The 18,812-nt window shown below is 38.3% G+C and overlaps 1 protein-coding gene across 1 annotated transcript in view; it reads left to right on the forward strand.

The window, feature by feature from the left end:
• Positions 1-1,217: 1,217 nt before the first annotated feature.
• PCDH17 (protocadherin 17) overlaps positions 1,218-18,812 on the forward strand; it is a gene marked incomplete at its 3' end in the record, with an annotated part of 27,598 nt that continues 10,003 nt past the window's right edge. Inside the window, exon 1 of the mRNA XM_010166422.1 lies at positions 1,218-3,821. Coding sequence (XP_010164724.1) covers positions 1,218-3,821 — 2,604 coding nt within the window. The remainder of the gene's footprint in view (positions 3,822-18,812) is intronic.

Raw genomic sequence — 18,812 nt, forward strand, 5'->3', positions numbered from 1 at the left:
CGCATACACACACACACGGATAGGCACACGGAGAGAAAGGATGTGGTGGTGGCGGCGGCTACTGGCCTGCCTTAAAGAAACACAAGTGTGCATCTGATCAAGCACAGCCTGTGATTTCTCTCAAAATATATATTTATTGCTAATGATGACGGTCAGCTAGTGGGTTTCTTAAATTTTTTCCCCACAAAAGGACGAGTGTGAGGGTTGTAGGAAAGGGAGAGAACGGAACCTACAAATCCAGACATTAGTTTTTGCTGGGTTTTTGTGTGTGTGTTTTGTTTTCCCCTCTTACCCTGCAATCCTCATTCCCTTGCCTTCTGATTCGGGAAGGAAAGAGAGAGGGCGTACGAGACAGAGAGGGGGGAAATACCGATGGCAGCGAGATGCAGCTCTCCACCGCAAGCAATGCAAGATTAGATCTCTAAATGCAGCAAAACACTCCCTGAAAACCAACAACCCCGCGGTGCAATCAGACATTTCACTGCCTCTCACTGCATATGAAAAGGGCTTCAACAACAAGCTAAGACATTTTTTCCCCTTCTGTCTCTCTCCCACCCCTCCACTCCATCAACCGCACCACAAGAGATGAGTAGCAAATAAGCTTTTCCACCCCTACTTACAGACCTGTGACCAGCCCCTTTTTCTATGTATATATAAATACACATGATTAAAAAAAAATCTTTTTGATCATTTTTAGAAAAACAACCACTGCCACCGATATTTTATTATTGTTATTATTTTTATTATTCTTTGTACATCTGCGGGGAATCAAGGATCGGGAACGCTTCGCCTGCCCGGAGGAAAAGACCTTTTGCAAATTTTTTGTTTGTTTGTTTGTTTTTGAAATCCTCCCACCGCCGAAGTTGGACAGCCGAAGTAACTGCGAGGGGACTGCAAGCACGGCAAGCGCTTACTGAAACGCTGCCGAAGCTGCTTCCCCCTCCTCCGGCCCCCTGATTGCTCCCTCCCTCCAAGCTACATGGTCCATTTGCTGCCTTTCATCCTGTGTCTCTGCAGATGTTTTAGAGCAACAGGTTCAGGAACTTAAAATATAGGAGTTAGGAGTGGAGAGAGAAAAGGCTTATAAAAAAAAAAAAAAAAAAGGAAAAAAGAGAGAGAGACGAAGGAGGAAGAGCAAACTCGGCGTGGGAGGTAGAGAAGACGGGGACAACCCTGGTCGCCACTGCAACTGCTACCACCCCCGCCCCTGCTCGGGGATGTACCTTTCCATTTGTTGCTTCTTCCTCTGCTGGACTCCTGCCCTGTCTCTGAAGAACCTGAATTACTCGGTGCCGGAGGAGCAGGGAGCAGGCACAGTCATCGGGAACATCGGCCGCGATGCGCGGCTGGCGGCGGGAGGCGGGATTCTGCCCGCGGAGCGCGGAGCTCCTGGCGGCCGCAACCCCAAGTCCACCTTCCGGGTACTGGAGAACTCGGCCCCGCACCTCCTGGACGTGGACGGGGAGAGCGGGCTGCTCTACACCAAGCAACGCATCGACCGAGAGGCGCTGTGCTGGCGCAGCGCCAAGTGCCAGGTGTCCCTCGAAGTGTTTGCCAACGACCAGGAGATCTGCATGATCAAGGTGGAGATCCAGGACCTGAATGACAATGCACCAGCGTTCCCTTCCGACCAGGTGGACATGGACATCTCAGAAAATGCTGCACCAGGCACCCGCTTCCCCCTCACCAGCGCCCACGATCCAGATGCTGGGGACAACGGGCTGCGCACCTACCTGCTCACCCGTGATGACTACGGCCTCTTCTCCCTTGATGTGAAGTCTCGTGGTGACGGCACAAAGTTTCCAGAACTGGTCATCCAGAAGCCATTAGACCGTGAGGAGCAGAGCCATCACACCCTGGTGCTGACGGCCCTCGACGGCGGTGACCCAACGCGCTCGGGCACCGTGCAGATCAACGTGCGTCTCATTGACTCCAATGACAACAGCCCCATCTTTGAAGCGGCCTCCTATGTGGTAGAGCTGCCAGAGAATGCACCACTGGGTACTGTTGTCATCGATCTTAATGCCACCGATGCTGACGAGGGTACCAATGGAGAGGTGCTCTACTCCTTCAGTGGCTATGCACCCGAGCGTGTCCGTGATCTGTTTAGCATCGACCCTCAGAGTGGCCTCATCCGTGTCAAGGGCAACCTGGACTATGAGGAGAATGGCCTCATTGAGATCGATGTCCAGGCTCGGGACCTGGGGCCCAATCCCATCCCTGCTCACTGCAAGGTCACTGTCCGTCTCATTGACCGCAATGACAATGCACCCACCATTGGCTTTGTCTCTGTTCGCCAGGGAGCACTGAGTGAGGCTGCCCCACCAGGCACCGTCATTGCCCTTGTGCGAGTCACTGACCGTGACTCAGGCAAGAATGGGCAGCTCCAGTGCCGGGTGCTGGGCGGTGGCGGTGGGCCCGGAGCTGTCCCTTTCACCCTGGAGGAGAACTATGACAACTTCTACACTGTGGTCACTGACCGACCCCTGGACCGCGAGGCACAGGATGAATACAATGTGACCATTGTGGCACGTGATGGGGGTAACCCCCCACTCAACTCCACCAAGTCATTTTCTGTCCGGATCCTTGATGAGAATGACAACCCTCCCCGCTTCAGCAAGAACCTCTATGTGCTACAGGTGCCCGAGAACAATATCCCAGGAGAGTACCTGGGCTCCGTCTTGGCCCAGGACCCCGACTTGGGCCAAAATGGGACAGTCTCTTACTCCATTCTGCCCGGGCACGTGGGTGACGTCTCCATCTACACCTATGTCTCTGTCAACCCCACCAATGGTGCTATCTACGCCCTGAGGAGCTTCAACTATGAGCAGACAAAGCACTTTGAGTTTCACGTGCTGGCCAAAGACTCAGGTTCACCCCACCGTGAAAGCAATGCCACGGTGCGTGTCACTGTGCTTGATGTCAATGACAATGCGCCCCTCATTGTCCTGCCTGCCCTCATCAACGACACTGCCGAGCTGCAGGTGCCACGCAATGCTGGGGTGGGCTATCCCGTGGGCACGGTGCGTGCCCTGGACAGTGACTTTGGGGAGAGTGGGCGTCTCACATATGAGATTGTGGAAGGCAACGAGGAGCACCTCTTTGAGATGGACCCCACTAGCGGTGAGATACGCACCTTGCACCCCTACTGGGAGGAGCTCAGCCCTGTGGCTGAACTGGTGGTAAAAGTCAGTGACCATGGCAAGCCCAGCCTCTCTGCAGTGGCCAAGCTCATTGTCAGGGCCTTGGCGGGGCCCCTGCCTGAGGCTGGTGAGCCGCAGGTGAATGGTGAGCAGCATCGGCGACCACACTGGGACTTGTCGCTTCCCCTGATCGTGACACTGAGCACTGTCTCCATCATCTTGCTGGCTGCCATGATCACTATTGCGGTGAAGTGCAAGCGAGAGAACAAGGAGATTCGCACCTATAATTGTCGCATTGCTGAGTATAGTCACCCTCAGCTGGGAGGAGGGGGAGGCAGTGGCGGGGGAGGAGGAGGCAGTGGCAGTGGAGGGGGCAAGGGCAAGAAGAAGAAGATCAGCAAGAATGACATTATGCTGGTGCCCAGCGAGGGCGAGGACAGCCGGGGCCCCCTCAATGTCATGAACGTGGTGAGCAGCCCATCCCTGGCCACCTCACCCATGTACTTTGACTACCAGACCCGCTTGCCCCTCAGCTCTCCCAGGTCTGAGGTGATGTACCTGAAGCCCGCCTCCAACAACCTGACTGTACCCCAGGGACATGTGGGCTGCCACACCAGCTTCACAGGGCAAGGGACTAACGCCAGCGAGGCTCCCCCGAGCCGGATGTCCATAATTCAGGTAGGAGACTTTTAGAATACCCTGGACCTCACTTTAGATGCTGGTTTAACTTTACCTTTTGTCTGCAGTGAAATCTGCTGTAAGGCACTACTGAAGGAACCAACACAAGTCACTAAAGAGAGGTGGACTTAGTGAAAGTGGAACCAGACCACATCTGGTAGGTCTGGTTCTGCTGTCACACACCGGTGTTTCCTGTGTGATTCAAAACTAGATGCCCACTGAAACAAACAAAGGTAGGGCAGTGCAAAGAGTTGCATGTGAGAGTGCAGGCAGGCATTTAGTACGTTTGGAGCACACTGTAATATTTTCCCGGAAAATCCTCAGACAGAGGTGGGCACTTCCACAGGTTTCACGAAGCTTTGGTTTAGGGTGGAGAAGGTGGAAGGTGTTTCTGAAGCAGTCATATCATCTGCAGTAACTAACAGGACGCGGGAGAAACTCTACACACTGAGGACATCTATTGCAACAGTGTATTATAGCTCTCCAATCCTGTGTGTAAATATGAGCTATCTTTCCAATATGTATGTTTTTATTTTTTTTTTAAATCTCCTTCTTTAGAATATATGTACATAAATATTTATTTTTTTGACACAGAAAAGTATCAGTTGGGCCCCATTGCCTCCTCCTCTCCCCATAAACAATTAGACCTTCAGCACTGAAAATTCTGCTTAGTCAAATAGAAAGAAAATGTACGTGGTGATTCCCTCCTACCCCCAAATGTTAACAAAACTCACATTTTGTCATAAAACAGCAAAACAACTAGTCAGCTTTCCAGTAGCCTGAGTCAATATTGATGGTTGCTTTATAGCAAAAGACTTACATGCTCTGTCTTCTACCAAAGCTCATTTAGAAATTACAGCTGGGCTGCATTCTGCTGCCAGCTATATCCATACTGTTCTCTACCAACTTTTGTGAATGTGAGAAATGGCAGAATTTGGACCATTGGATATAGCATGCTAATCAAACAATGACTTAATTTTTAGCAGGTAGTTAAAGTCCAAACTCAGAAGACATATTCCAGAGCAGTGAACTTGCAGAGCGAAGGTGAGGGCAGAATTTGGTTCCAGTTGATTTAATTTAAACTATTACTTCATGATTAATGCAGCTTAATGTTCAAATACTACAGGTATGTTCCAAAGTGATTTTTAACATTTGGATTGAAAGCAGGCTCTGGATAATGACTATTAAATATATTTGAAATGTCTTATCTGTTTTATTCTGTGGTTCTAATATGCTGTTCTGAGTCATAGGGGAATGAACTGGGTGTATCAGAAGTGACACAGACTCATTTCGTGTATGAAACTAGTGGGAAAGAAGTTGCACTGTAGACACTTGATGCACCAAAATAAAATTCATAATACCTTTGAATATTGAGTACCTGCGGTCTGTGAACACTGAATGTTCTAGCTGCCAGGTGCATCTAATGTCTTAAATTAAATAGAAGTGGCCGTCAGTAATTGGCAGGTTAAGTCACCAAAATTCCAGTAACTGATGGTCTGTAAATTGTATATTTATAACTGGGAGAGGGGAAAAAAAAAAAAAAAAAAAAGAAAAAAGACTGTCTGTACAAGGTCAGTGTGAACTAATCCTCAACCCACTACTGAGTTGTGTCACAGAAACAATTTCATTTTATGCCTATCATGAATTTGTGTTGCTATCAATTAGGTGAGTGGAACAATACTTAAAATCTGAAATTGATTTTAACAAAAAGTGACACTTCAGGAAAGAGTTTAGGTTAGGGCACAACCGGAGATAATTTGATTTATAATTCATGCTTTAAAAAACAAATAACTTTCAATGACACTTGTTTAAGTAATGTCAACTTTTTTACTGTAAAATGGAGTTGTCAGAGTGCTAAAAAAAGTCAACACTTTTTTTTTCCTACTGACAAGTGTAATAGTTACTAAAAGATAGAAAATTATACTTTCCTACAGCCATGTAATGTCTATATAAAGCAATTAATTCATGTATTGATGCTACTGAGTAGTAAAGATTCAACTGTAGTGTAAAATCCCTACGGAAAATTTGATTCCTTTTTTTACAGTGTTCACTGTATAATATCAATCATGATTTTTTTTTTTTTTTCCTGAGATCTATATAAAGCTAAAAGAGGAATTTCCTCCCTTAAAAAAGTGTGTTGTGGTTTCTATAACAGTTTTCATTGTGACAACTCTGGGAAATGTTAACCGTAACTCCTCATAGAGCATACTAGTGTATCTGATAGTGGTTTTGCTTTCCCTGAGCATCTGCACAGAGTGTTTTGGATGTTTAGATGGTCCAGCCAGCAGATTAGGAAAAATACATTTTTCCCCAGTGATCAACCTGTTCAAACAGACTTATTGATACTGTATTTAGTAGTTGTAATGACAAAAGAAATACACGGTATGAAACAGAGAAGTTGGTTTCTATTTAGGAAAAGCTCAGACTTAAAGTGGCTAGATGAGAAATTCTGATCCTCTTCACTACAATTTTGCATTACTAAAATACATTTTGTATTCTTCATTTCCGCATCCCTGGAGTAAATTTTATATCAAATTTACATTTAGAATGTAGATACTAACTTGTGTGTCTGGTCCTGTACTTCTGCCTTATGTAAAATTCAAACTGCAAACTTAAAAGAAATAGTAGAGGATCAGCACTCTTTCTGGATCTACTATGTCCTTTATCACTCCAGGAAAACTGTGTCTGGAAAAGTAAATTGCATGGGTAGGAATAAAAAGTATAGACAGTGGAAAAAAGATACAGAATCCAAACAGCTGCTTTTCATCTCCTTTCACTAGACAATTCGAAAAAAGCAGTTTTCTCTGTTATTTCAGGAAGGGAAAGGTAAATGATTGTGTAAGTGTTCTCTAGCAAATATTCACTTTAGTTTTTCCAGATATATTACCAAGATATATTCCCAGATATACTGCGCAATAATCTCACATGATATAATTCATATAATGGAACTGCTTTTCTTCACTCTCATTTTCTCGGTGAGTGTTCAAAGGCAGAATTCTCTAGCAGGAGCCTGTTATTAAAACTTTATGTGTATATATATATATATATATATGTATATATGTACATACTTATATATCTATGTGTGTGTGTGTATATATATACACACATAGTAAATATTATATTATTACTTAATTCATCCAATTGAGTCCATACATTTTTAAAACCAAGTAAATAGTTTATTTCTCAGTAAGATCCAAATTTTCTTACTCTTATTAGGAGTGTATAGCACTTTTTTTGCTTTCTAGTAGAGCTAGGAAGGTCAAAAGGGTTTATTTCTCATGAGTAGTATTTTATTCTACAGATAGATAGCTCAATTTATATCAATGAGTACCTGTAAAGTGTTACTTAGTGACTATGGGTTTCAGACTGACCCAAAATGTCCAGCAGTTGAAGAAAATATTGCCTGGTATGTGCAAGAGCGGTGTAATCTTACCTCTCTTTAGGTGACTTCTGTTATACATAAGCCACACACTTTAATAACTTGTGTGTTTACTCACTACTTTGTAGCATCCAACTATGTGTCATGGTTGCATGTGTTACTTCTATGAATCAATGAACTTCTTCATTACCATAAAAATTGAATAATTTAAACAAGTATATGTACAAAATTTTGGATGGATAGCCAGGGATGCAGTATATCTCCAGTTTTTCTTGGCACAAGAGATTTGCCAGTGCTTGGGGCCCTCAAAAATAAACCATTTGTGATTTGATACTCACATGAAGTTGATGTGGATGAAGAACAGTATTTAGTAATGTACTGGGAAGTCAGAACAGCTACATTTTAGCGTGTTTCATTGCTTTTAATTTCAGCAATCGTATTCTAAACACACTTTAGAAACAGTGCTTTCAAACGAGAGTTAAAAATTATTTAAATATAGGCCAGTCCTATACAGTTCTCATTGCTAGATTCAAAATTCCATGTGATCTTTGAATCACTTAAGGCCCAAATTATCCATTTTAATTGAGGAGAAAAAAGGGGAAAGGAGAAAATGGAAACTTTATGTGGCTGAAAGATTTCTGTTCCCTCTGGACCTTAAATCTACAGGGCAAATTTTGTTTGTCTCATTCTGGTGAATAAATCAAGATGACCTACTCACCTGATTAAGAGAAAAAGGATTTTGCTTTATTTTGAAGAGCAGGCATTAGAAAAAGAAATACCATAAGAAAACATACACATATATGTTCATATCTCTCCTACCAAAATTTTGCCTGTCCCTGGGTGAGTAAGTCTCAATTTCTTCTTGCAGGTTTATAATAGATAACAGAGTGGATAGATAAAGGGAAACAAATAGTTTCTTTGAATAAATAGGTTCTAGAAATGAATTCCTCAAAGTGACATAACAGTAGTGTGGAAAACTGTCTACATATGTAAGGAGTGCTGATCATCGTAGAGGTTATTTATTACTATAGTTGTAGTGCAACTTGGAAAGGTTTGTAAATATATGAGGAATGAGATGGGAGTGAATAAAGAAAACAGTGGTCACAGCTTTTGCTAAATAACAGCTAAAAAAGCATGTCTGTGTTGCAAGTAGCTCTCAAGCTGGGACTCACTGTAGCTGATGTACTAGGCAGTCCTGTAGCATTTTAAGATAAAGTACAGATCATTCTTAATACTTCAGGCACCTGATGTTTATGATGTGTCAACAGATTACTGTCAAGACCCAGCGCAGCTTCATTGCCAGGTGCATAGTAGTAACTAAGAAAATAGACTCTTCAGGGTAAATGAAAAACATGAACTATATTAGTGCTCCTCTGTCTTTAGATAGATTTTAATGTCTTAAATGCATTTATTTGAGAAACTTCAACTCAGAAATTTCAAGATTGCAAAAGAACTCTGCAGCTGCTGCAGTATAAGGAGAACACGCTTTCCTCACTGAAGTTATGTTCATTCTCAGTGGTTTAAATTCCTATCTGAAAACAGAGATACTTTTTTTTTTTTTTCTCTATCTTCTATTGCAAATGAGGAATATTATTGTCTCTTACTAGATCTAGTAGAAGTTAACATTTTGCACCAAGAGGATACTGAGGCAATTCTACACATTTGCAAGTTTGCAGATTTGTACTCTGTAGTTCTCAAAATTTCACAGCTGCAGATTCTAGAGCTGTAACTAAGGCCACTAAATTGTCATCAGGAAACTTCAGAACTACCTGGCTAAGATGCTTTATGGTAGTTTTTACAGTGTTTTACAAGGTTAGATGTCTTACAAAGCAACTCCTGCGTGTGTTTGTATTGTGTAAACACAGTCTGTCGTTAGTATGATTTTGTGTTACATCATTCTGTAGCTTTAGTTTTACTTCTTCAATGAAGTCAATACCGGGGTTGTCTGTGTAAGAATTTCAGGACAGGATCTTTTCTATACTTTCATGAAACATTATTTCATTTTTCATCAAGGTACACTGCATAGTTCTGGGACACAAAGTACATATATTTTAGGACCATATCTGACAACATAGTGCTTATTGTGGCATCTGCTCTGGCTGCTGAAATAGGGAGAGGAAGCAGAACTGGGCTCCTGTTTTGTGTTACATCTGCTCTAGTCTTGATCTTGAGCTCCTTGCTGGTATTGTTTATAGCAGTATTATTTCAAAAGGATCATTCCTGACAATAGATCCGTATGAGATCTAAAGAGCTTTCCAAGATAAAATGCTGTAATATAGAACAATAAATATAATAGCGAAAAAGACAATTTAAGAGTCTGAAGTAACTATGAGAAAGAAAATGATATTGCCAAAACAGAAATCCTCGTTAACCAATATATTAAGAATAATAATGTCTCTGTATAAGTTGCTGTTTTATAAAGTGTAAGAGTTGGAGAAAGTTAGTACAGTTAAAATAGAAGACATGAAGCAAATAATACAGGATTACTGGTTCACAGCTCTCAACAGCTCTTTTAAGTTGTATGAGCTTTCCTCATCCTGGTGCATTCTGACGCTGTCCAATCTTAAATTGGAAAATCCACAGAAATTTGTGATTACCAGTGCAATTTCAATGACTGATCCTTTGAAATGTTATCTTTCAACAATAGATTTGGTCAGGTTTCTATTATACTTACCCACATTGATGAAAAGGCTTGTTCTTACTCATATTTCAGTCAATAGCATAATTTTGACTTCATCAATTATTTCAGTGGTAAAAGAGTAAATTGTGACTAAGAGCCTTACAGAGTGCAACTAAGATTGTTATGATCAGGCCCTTTATTTTTACATTCCAGCTTTTTGTGATGTTTTCTTACAGCTTCTTTACAAAAAACTAAGGAGACTGGAATTTAGAAGATTCTGTAGTTTGATTTTAACTGTAACATAATCAGGTGTGCAGCTGAAAGAAGAAATCAAAGACTCCATTGAAAAATTGCTGGACATATATTTTCACCTTTTAACATATTTTTGAAAGTGTACATAATATAGCACTACTCTTAAAATTCAGCAAATATTGTTACATGGAAAATTATCATTAGATATGCGTAAAATAATCACAAATATCACTTGCTATTAAGAAAGTATGGATACAACCTCACTTTTTTATTGAGGAAAAAATAATTTCTTCCAGAGTCAAAACATTTGGCTGTAACCCAGTTGGGATTTTGTTTTCAGATGATTTTTTTTTTTTTTTTCATTTTCTTCTTTTCTCCATCATTTTTTCTTCCTTTTCACTACCTTCCTCCTCAGGGAACATTAACATTATATTATGGGTAATTATATATTAACAAATATTAATGGATAATATTTAAACGTATGTTTTTATTTTCTTTCACTGCTTCTACAAAAGTTATAATGCCTTGTAAAATAAGTTTTAGGTTTCGCTATGCAAGACACTCATTCTCCATATAAAAACTGTATGTATATGGCTTGTTTTTTTCTTTCTGAATAAAATATATAGGACACATAGCAGAGGTCCTGAGATACCTCTTCAAGATTGAGGAGTGCCTGCACGTGTAAAGAAAAGACATTTTGACACTAGTTTTAGTATTTTCCAACAGGTAAGAAATTCCTGTGGAAAGAACTTAAACAATAATTTGTTGGCTGGAGCAGAAACACAGATCTGTTTTTATCTTTAAAAGTATAGAAGCAATCCTTTGATGTCAAAAGGTCAGAGTCGAGCAGTTGGGACAAATCTTTGCAACAGATAGCTTGAAAGCTTTATACCTTCAATTGTATCTCTACTTCAACTGTAGGAAGATAAGTGATGAAATTAATGCTAAAGGGTTCAAAAAATACAGAAAACAAGTGAAACTCTCAGGGGACTGCAGGCTCTTACCTAAATAGAAAAAAAAAACCATACTAGGAAAAGAGTGGCAAAATGATTTTAGGGAAAAGTTCCTTGAGTTTAAGTGTTTTATCTGTTATGTTTTTAAGGGGGCAACAGGGAGATCAACTGGTTGTTGCTGCTTTTACTGTTATGATGAGATGAAATGGAGTAGTGTGCAACCTACCATAAATCTTAGCCAGGGTGCATTCTAAGCCCTAGTAATATATTTGTTATGATCCTTTTAGTGCAACCTTTGTTTTTTAAGTCTGCTGTATTTTTTTTTTTTTTTAATTAACTGCAGAAGATTCTGGATTAATTACTGTAAATCCTATGAGAAAGAAAAAAAAAAGATAAATTATTAAGCATTTTAGATAAAATACTTAGAATTAAGTACTACATTCAAGAACAAGCAAATTCATATGAATGTCCCTGTTAATTAGGATATTAGGCAGTGCTTTAAATAACCTCTTTGAGCAGTCATATATTTTCTAGCTAAATCCCAGAGGCTGCTGATACAATTCCTACTTATTAAGGTCACACGAGGAGCATCTCTTTCTTGTACTAAATTGCTTCCTCTAGTTAGTGTTGTCACCTGTACAGAAGGGATAGCACAAGATCAATTCATCTCTCACTTGCTTCAGATGAGAAGATAGCTCCTTTTTTGGGGATGTGTCCTCAAAATTGAGGAGTCCCTTTACATAAAAAGATATTGCTGCATAGTTTCAGCCAATTATTAGTGTTACTTGTACAGAACAGCATAAAAATCAATTTTCATCTCACTTTTGTGCAGTGGGGGGATATCTCCTCTTTCAGCCCTCAAGACAATCAGTCCCATGACGATCTGTTCTCAATTTTGTATGCTATAAGCAGTCAAGGTATGTAAAATATTTTAGGTGAACACCATTTTATTTTAGCCATGGACCTTTCTAATGGCTTTGTGATACATGTATCAGATCAGGGTTCCTCTGGTTCATAAAGTACTTTTACCCATAATAGAGAAGTTTCTAATTGTGTCCTGTTCCCTGCTGGGTGGTTTTGTGCTGCAGTCTCTATGGCACGCCAACGAAGGACTCTGGGGGGGAAAGGAAAAGCCTTGTTGCAAGATATAAAGGCACAATTTCAGCTGTGTGGGTGGGACCTCTGATCGATGCATTGTAAGCTCTTGCAGTGATAGACATGCAAAATTAGTTTCAGGCAGTGTTTCAGACCATCTATTGATATATGTGTGACACGCTTGTATTTGCCTGTACTAGTTCTAGTGACACTGTGATTACTGGTATTTGCAGTCCTTGCCCTGGAACACTTCCAAGCAGTTTTATTGTATTGAAATGGCTCTTACAGTTCATTGAGCATCCAGCATAACACTGCTGAATATGATTGGCGCGTTTGCATATATTTATTCAAAAAAAATCAGGCAGTTAAACTGCATAATTATGGGAAAACGAATCATAACAATAAAAGACCATTTAAGTTAACAAGCTTTGTGATCAAACGATAAATACAGGTTGGATAAATGAGACTCTGGATGTAACTAATCTACATAAATAGGCTTTGGTCTGATTAGAGGAAAGGAATATATTAAAATATTATAAAGGTATTTAAAAAGTGTTTTACTTCAATAGTTTTATAACATCTAGTTTTATTTCATAATATTTTTAACATTTCTACTCAATAAAAATAGCTGTGTTAAATGATAAACTACTTTTATGTGGTTTTATTTTTTGATTAACAATGTTTATAGTGCAAAGAAAGTCTAAACTAACACCAGTAAACAAAAGTAACATCATAGGTTTTTATTCTAGTTTGAATGCATCGTGTGCCAAAACTAAACATTTTTAATGTCTTAATTTTAAACTTTTTAATGTTGCAATGTTTTTTGATTGATTTTTAATTAAAGAAAAACATTAAAGAGAGCATTTGAAGGACAATTTCTTGTTTACTGTCTTTATCAGCAGAGAGCAGCCTTTGTAGTATTTGAAAGCTGGTGCATTAAAAATCAATTTCAAGTCTTCAAAGCTATAAACTCTTGCTTGCTTTGTAGATATATACTGTTTTTAAAATCATTGGAAACACACTTGACAATTGAATTAAAAACAAAAGGTAAATAATGACTTCATCAAAATCTGAAGGATTTTAATGCATTTTTAATAATAGGATTTTTTATAGAGAGCAGACATGTGAATCATAATTTGTAGATTTAAAATGCATAATTTGTTCCTAAAGATGGTTATATGTATTCTTTTATTAATAGAATCTTGTTTCAAACTTCTGTTGGTGTTATTCTGTAGTTTTTAATGAATGCCATAATTCAAACACAGAATATGTCAGTCATTTTCTTTACTTACTATATTTCTGTCTTGTTCTTTGCTGATTGCTAAGCAACCAGTTACAGTTAAGATTGTTTAGTTACAACTCAGATTAAAAAAAAAAAGGTGAGCTGAAGTGAGCTAAACAAATTTGTATTAATTCTTAATGAAAATGTTTAAATTTTATAAAATTTTAAAGGTAACAAAAAATATATATATTGTTTTAATAATGCTGAACATGAGGTTCAGCATTTGGGTTTTGTTCCTGATGGTACTGAGGAGAAGATTGCTTTTTTACAAATCTAAAAAGAGTGGGATCATGTCCTTAGCAGTGCATAAGTAATTTTGAGGCCTATGGAAACTAACATATTTATGTATAATTGTGTTAATATTTTGTCTTTCAAAGCATGATTCTCAAAACACTTATTCAGTGAATTTTTAATTTAGGTCAATAGCACCATTTATTTAAATAGATCAGTTACAGGAATGAAGTTGCTGATGTGTGTAAGCATGTGCAGAATTCAGCCCTGAATCTGTGAGTCTGTGTTAGCTGAACTCCTCCCTGTTGCTTCTCTCCTTTGCTTTAAAAACATTGCAAAGCTGCAAAAGCTGTTCTTTGCATTCTCTAGTACTCTATTGAGATAGTCCTGATGTTTGAATATTTGATATTTTTGCTTTTCCACATAGACTTGCGTAAATTGATATGCAGATTTGAAGATAATAAAAACAATCCTGCTTTGATGATCATGAGCAAGATTATCCAGCCACAGCTGTAAAGTACCAAGTGTGTTCTTTTCTGATCTCTTCATCATTTCAGTGCATCAAATGACAGTAAGAATATAGTGTAAGTTAAAGTGCTTGGGAAATAATGATTTTAAAAGCCTTTTAAAAATGGCAGCCACAAAGCCTTAGAAACTATTTATATTTCTAGACTATATGTCAGATAATATAACTGTGTGTATGAATGTGTATGTGGAGATACATAGATAAGAGAGCAGCATGGATTCAAAAGAACTATCTAGCTAGATAAAAGTTATTATTAGTGACCAATACACATCTAATTTTTTTTTTATATATTGTATATGATAGCTGTGTAACAGTGTTTTGGAAGATGCTGTCAGTCTATACCTTTTGCTGCAACCTAGAAAACATCAAGTTTAGAGATAAATGCTGTTGTAATTTTTTTCCCGAGGCAACAATATAGTTAAAGGAAGGACCTTATTTTCCACTTCATGGTAGAAGTTATACATCTTACTTAAAACAGTGTATCCTGCTATCAGACTTTATCAGACTTCAAGATTGAAAGTAATGATGAAAAGGAGATACAAGTCATGTGACAAGTGAAAATAATCAGCACTCAATTCCTTCCATCAACTCTGTTAGGTATTAAAAGGCACAGGATAATTTGCATCTTGTGGCTCCGAGGCAACAAATGTATCAGCCAGCTTTGTAACTATCGAGTGAAAAAGAGGGGAAAACAAAATGTTTTATGATATTTCTTTCAATGCATAGTCTTCATTTTGTCTAAATTTGTAAATGTATTTTCTCTGTTTAAACCACCTGTAGCTTCTTTTCAGGCCTAATAGGATATAGTATTGAAAGGGGCAGGAGTAACAGGATGAACTTATTTTATTATTTATTCATTGGTCGCCATATAGGCAATCTTTCCCAACTATATACTATATATTATTGCAATAATGTGATGGCAATGAAATAATAGTTCTTTCAAGTGTGAAATAACTAATTTTAAGTACTTTGCTGTGCTCATTGGTTTCAAACAGGCTTCCAGAATTTTGAAGAAAACTTTAATTTCAATTCATTTACAATATATGTAGACCACGCACACTTTTCTTCATCCTCTGATACTGGCAAAGAAACCTTAGGAATGAATAGCTAGATTTCCAGATTCTGACCTTCTTGTTAGTCTACTTTATTTGCATGAAAGTAAAGCAAGAGAAAGCTGTTTCTGTTAAGCAAATGTAAACTTCAAGTATTTTGGTTAGTATAGGTAGAGATCTTTAGATAAAAATAAATTGCTTGCAGTCATACTGGTCTTTCTGATCCCAGTAAATGAAGAAATAGGCATACATGTTGAATAGCTGTGGGAGGACAAACATTTATTTAAAGGAAAGCTTTTGTTCTGATTTAAATTTTGAACCATAGGTTTTCTATAGTATTTTATAATAAAGACAATTACATAGTAATTTGGGTTAGAATGCGTGCCCAGTTCCACATCTCAAAACCCAATTTGTGACTACCTGTGGCTATTTCTATTAAAAAAGAAACATAATTACTATGAGTCTCAGCAGTCTAAGAGTAAATTTTTGCAATTACAATACCTCCCTTGGGCAGATGTGTGAAAATGGCAGATTAATTCCTGCCAGTATCTGTCTATTCCTTGCACATTCTTAAGGTTGCTAGTAGCTTGGATTGTCATTATATTGGTGCTATTTGTTATGCTGTGGTTAAGGTTAAAGCAGCAATCATGTTATACATCTTTAGAAACAGGACTTTATACCATTACCTTGGAAATTATGCTGAACTTTGATATATAAGGTTCTAGGAGTAAGATATTAATTCTGTTTTATGGAAAGTGAATGAATTTGCTCTTGATCTTAGCATATTTTACAAGGGCATTTTGTACTTTATGCCTGAGAAGATTTAAACAAAAACAGCCAAGAAACACAAATTTACTCATTCTTAGGAATTTACAGTGAAGTTAACAAAGTTGCATGTGAACTGAAGTCCATATATTAGACCCTTACTATTGTATGGCTTTTGTTTTATTCCCAATGGCACAATGGTGTGTTTATTTAAAAAGAAGCAGCAGTGAGTTAAGATGGCCCCGAAATTACGTAAATTAATAAGTTTCCATGGAAATAATCTAATTTACCTTCTAATGAGCTTTTCTACCTGAAAACAAGCTTTGAGGGCATATGTGAAGAAGACTTGCATGCAAAGGCTCTACTCCTGGAGATTACTCCCTGCAGCTAAGCACCTAACTCCATATTGGATTCCAGTGAAGATGGAAGTTGGTGTGGTTTCCTGTGGGCTCATGATCCACCTGCAGGGAGCAGCATTAGTCTGTGTTACACATTATTCCATTTGACTATTCAGGAAGACCAGCATGAACAATCTTAACAAGTTGGTTTTAGTTTGTTTGGTTTTTGTTTTGTTTTGTTTAGTTTTGTTTTGTTTTTTCCATTTGCATGAGTTTTTGTTTGGAATTTCTTGTTCTGTACCTGTTGTATTTTAAATTATTTTCTCATTTTGAAAGCAACTTCCCCCGACATACACTTCTTCTGAATATTGGCTTAGGAACTTCTGTGATGTAGACATCATTTAGAGAAAATTGTATTAACAATTTTCTGTGGAAGTTCATTGCTAAAGAGAAATAAATTTTTAAAAATAATAAATATGCATCCTTCAGTGGCTGTTGCATACATTCTCTTTGAAAAAGGTGCTCACATGCTAGGTGAGCATCCTGCCAATTAGATACAGAGGCAAACCCATAATTTAATCACTGTATTCTAACTAGCCTCTCAGTCAAATATTAGCATTCATGTTCAGTCTCTCTGTCCCTGGTGAAACTTGCAGCAATGTCCTACATGTTGACAAACAAACACTGGTTTGGAACAGAAAGAAGACTTTTCCTAATCCTGGAATCTTTGCAAAGAATATTTCTTATGTAGATCTTCCTTATGTTAACAGCAAAATCTGATTTCAGAATCTCGGTACAGCAAGCTATAATGAGAGAGGTAATCCAGAACATTTTATTTTTTCCCAGACTGTTAAGAATTTACAGGTCAAAGTCATCCTTTAAATACCTGTGAGTTTATAGCTTACTTGTGGAGATCCCTGCATAAGTGAGTGTTGTGTTCAAGATGAGGTGATCCTATCGAGAAAGATAACTATTTTTATGTTTGTTCCAAATCAGCTTAATATAGAGTCATGTATTAAGACATTGCAGTAGGTTAACACTGAAGTGACAGTTGTTGATGGTTATACAAAGCCCTATAGCCAAAAGGTCTTATTTTTTCTGTCCAAGACTACTTGACCACTGCTACTATATTCATGGTGTATTCTACCAAACTTTCCATTTTATGAGGTAGCTCATCATAGGCACATGACTGTTATGACTTTAAAATAAATTTAGGCACAGAACCTCTTGCTAAATTTGTGCAAGCCTAAATTATTTATCTTATGTCACAAATAATAAATCAACTCATCACCATTTTACAGTTGAAAATGTTCTTGCACAGGCATGTGAGGCTGTAAAGTTTGATGATCTACTATTCTGTCATAAATTCAGCCATTTTTTGGCACCATATTTAGTGTTGTGTCTTTTTCTAGTGCTAAGAGGAAATAATCATACCAAGGTACTTGTGTAAAAGTAGGGCTTTTTATTGTTTCACAAAATGTTTATAGAATATCTTGTTGAGGATTTTTAACAAAGTATTGAAATAAATAGTTGCATGACCAAAACAAGAAATTGGAAGGTAATTAAAGTTTTGACATCTGTGATTTTCTTCCTAAGGAATTTAAGTGAATTATTGCTTTTCTGGGGATTGATTTTAGGAAGAGTAAGAGTATAAGATTGCAGCTTTAAAGGAAAGGAGGTGATCTAGATTTACTTCTGTTCTTCTGATCGTCACCTAGGAAGAAAGCTTCAGAGTTACTCTTTATATGTGCTTTCAGTTCAGGCACTGTGACTTCAGACTCAAGTCCTGCTTTGTTTTCATGGCTAATTTTTTTCACTCTGTAGGGAAGAAAGACAGAACAGGAGTCTTGTGCCGCATACAGTGTTTGCTGCCTTGCTAATGACCTTTCACTGTCACTGTCATTACAAATCTGTCTAAATGCTGTCCATAGAGAAGATTATTTGCTGGGATAAAGTAATATTATGTTTAAGAGTTTATTCTCATTTTCTGTCACTGTTGTAATCTTCTTCCTGCTCCTTTGCAGCTTTCTTCAGCATACAACGTATGCATCTGTGGGAATGTAGCACGCTATGTAAAGACTCGCTTATCCCATAATTGAAGTAAGCAGAGTGATCCAAGTGCTATTGAAAACAATTTGAAAACATCCATTGATTTCAGCAGACCTTAGGTCATGGCTTGTGGGAGTTTTATTGTTGCCTTTAGTGAGAGTATGGGTTGGACAGAAGAAGGTAAACATAGTGGATAGATGTTAACACAAACTTAACAGATTTAAAATATCCAGTGTCTCTGTTTCCCCTTACTAAATATTGTGAGTACAAAACAATTTGTCAGTGTTAAAAGGCCATAATTTGATCTCCTTCTGCACCATATAGTACTGCAGTGTTTATAAACTCTTATCTGTCTAGAGAACGTTTGTGGTATGTTGCTCTTAGAAACAGGAAAACAGCAGTGGTAAGAACAGGACAAATTCTACACCACTTACTGGCTTCACTGGGAA

This window comes from Antrostomus carolinensis, unplaced genomic scaffold, assembly GCF_000700745.2.
Source record: "Antrostomus carolinensis isolate BGI_N321 unplaced genomic scaffold, ASM70074v2 scaffold22704, whole genome shotgun sequence".
Lineage (NCBI taxonomy): Eukaryota > Metazoa > Chordata > Aves > Caprimulgiformes > Caprimulgidae > Antrostomus > Antrostomus carolinensis.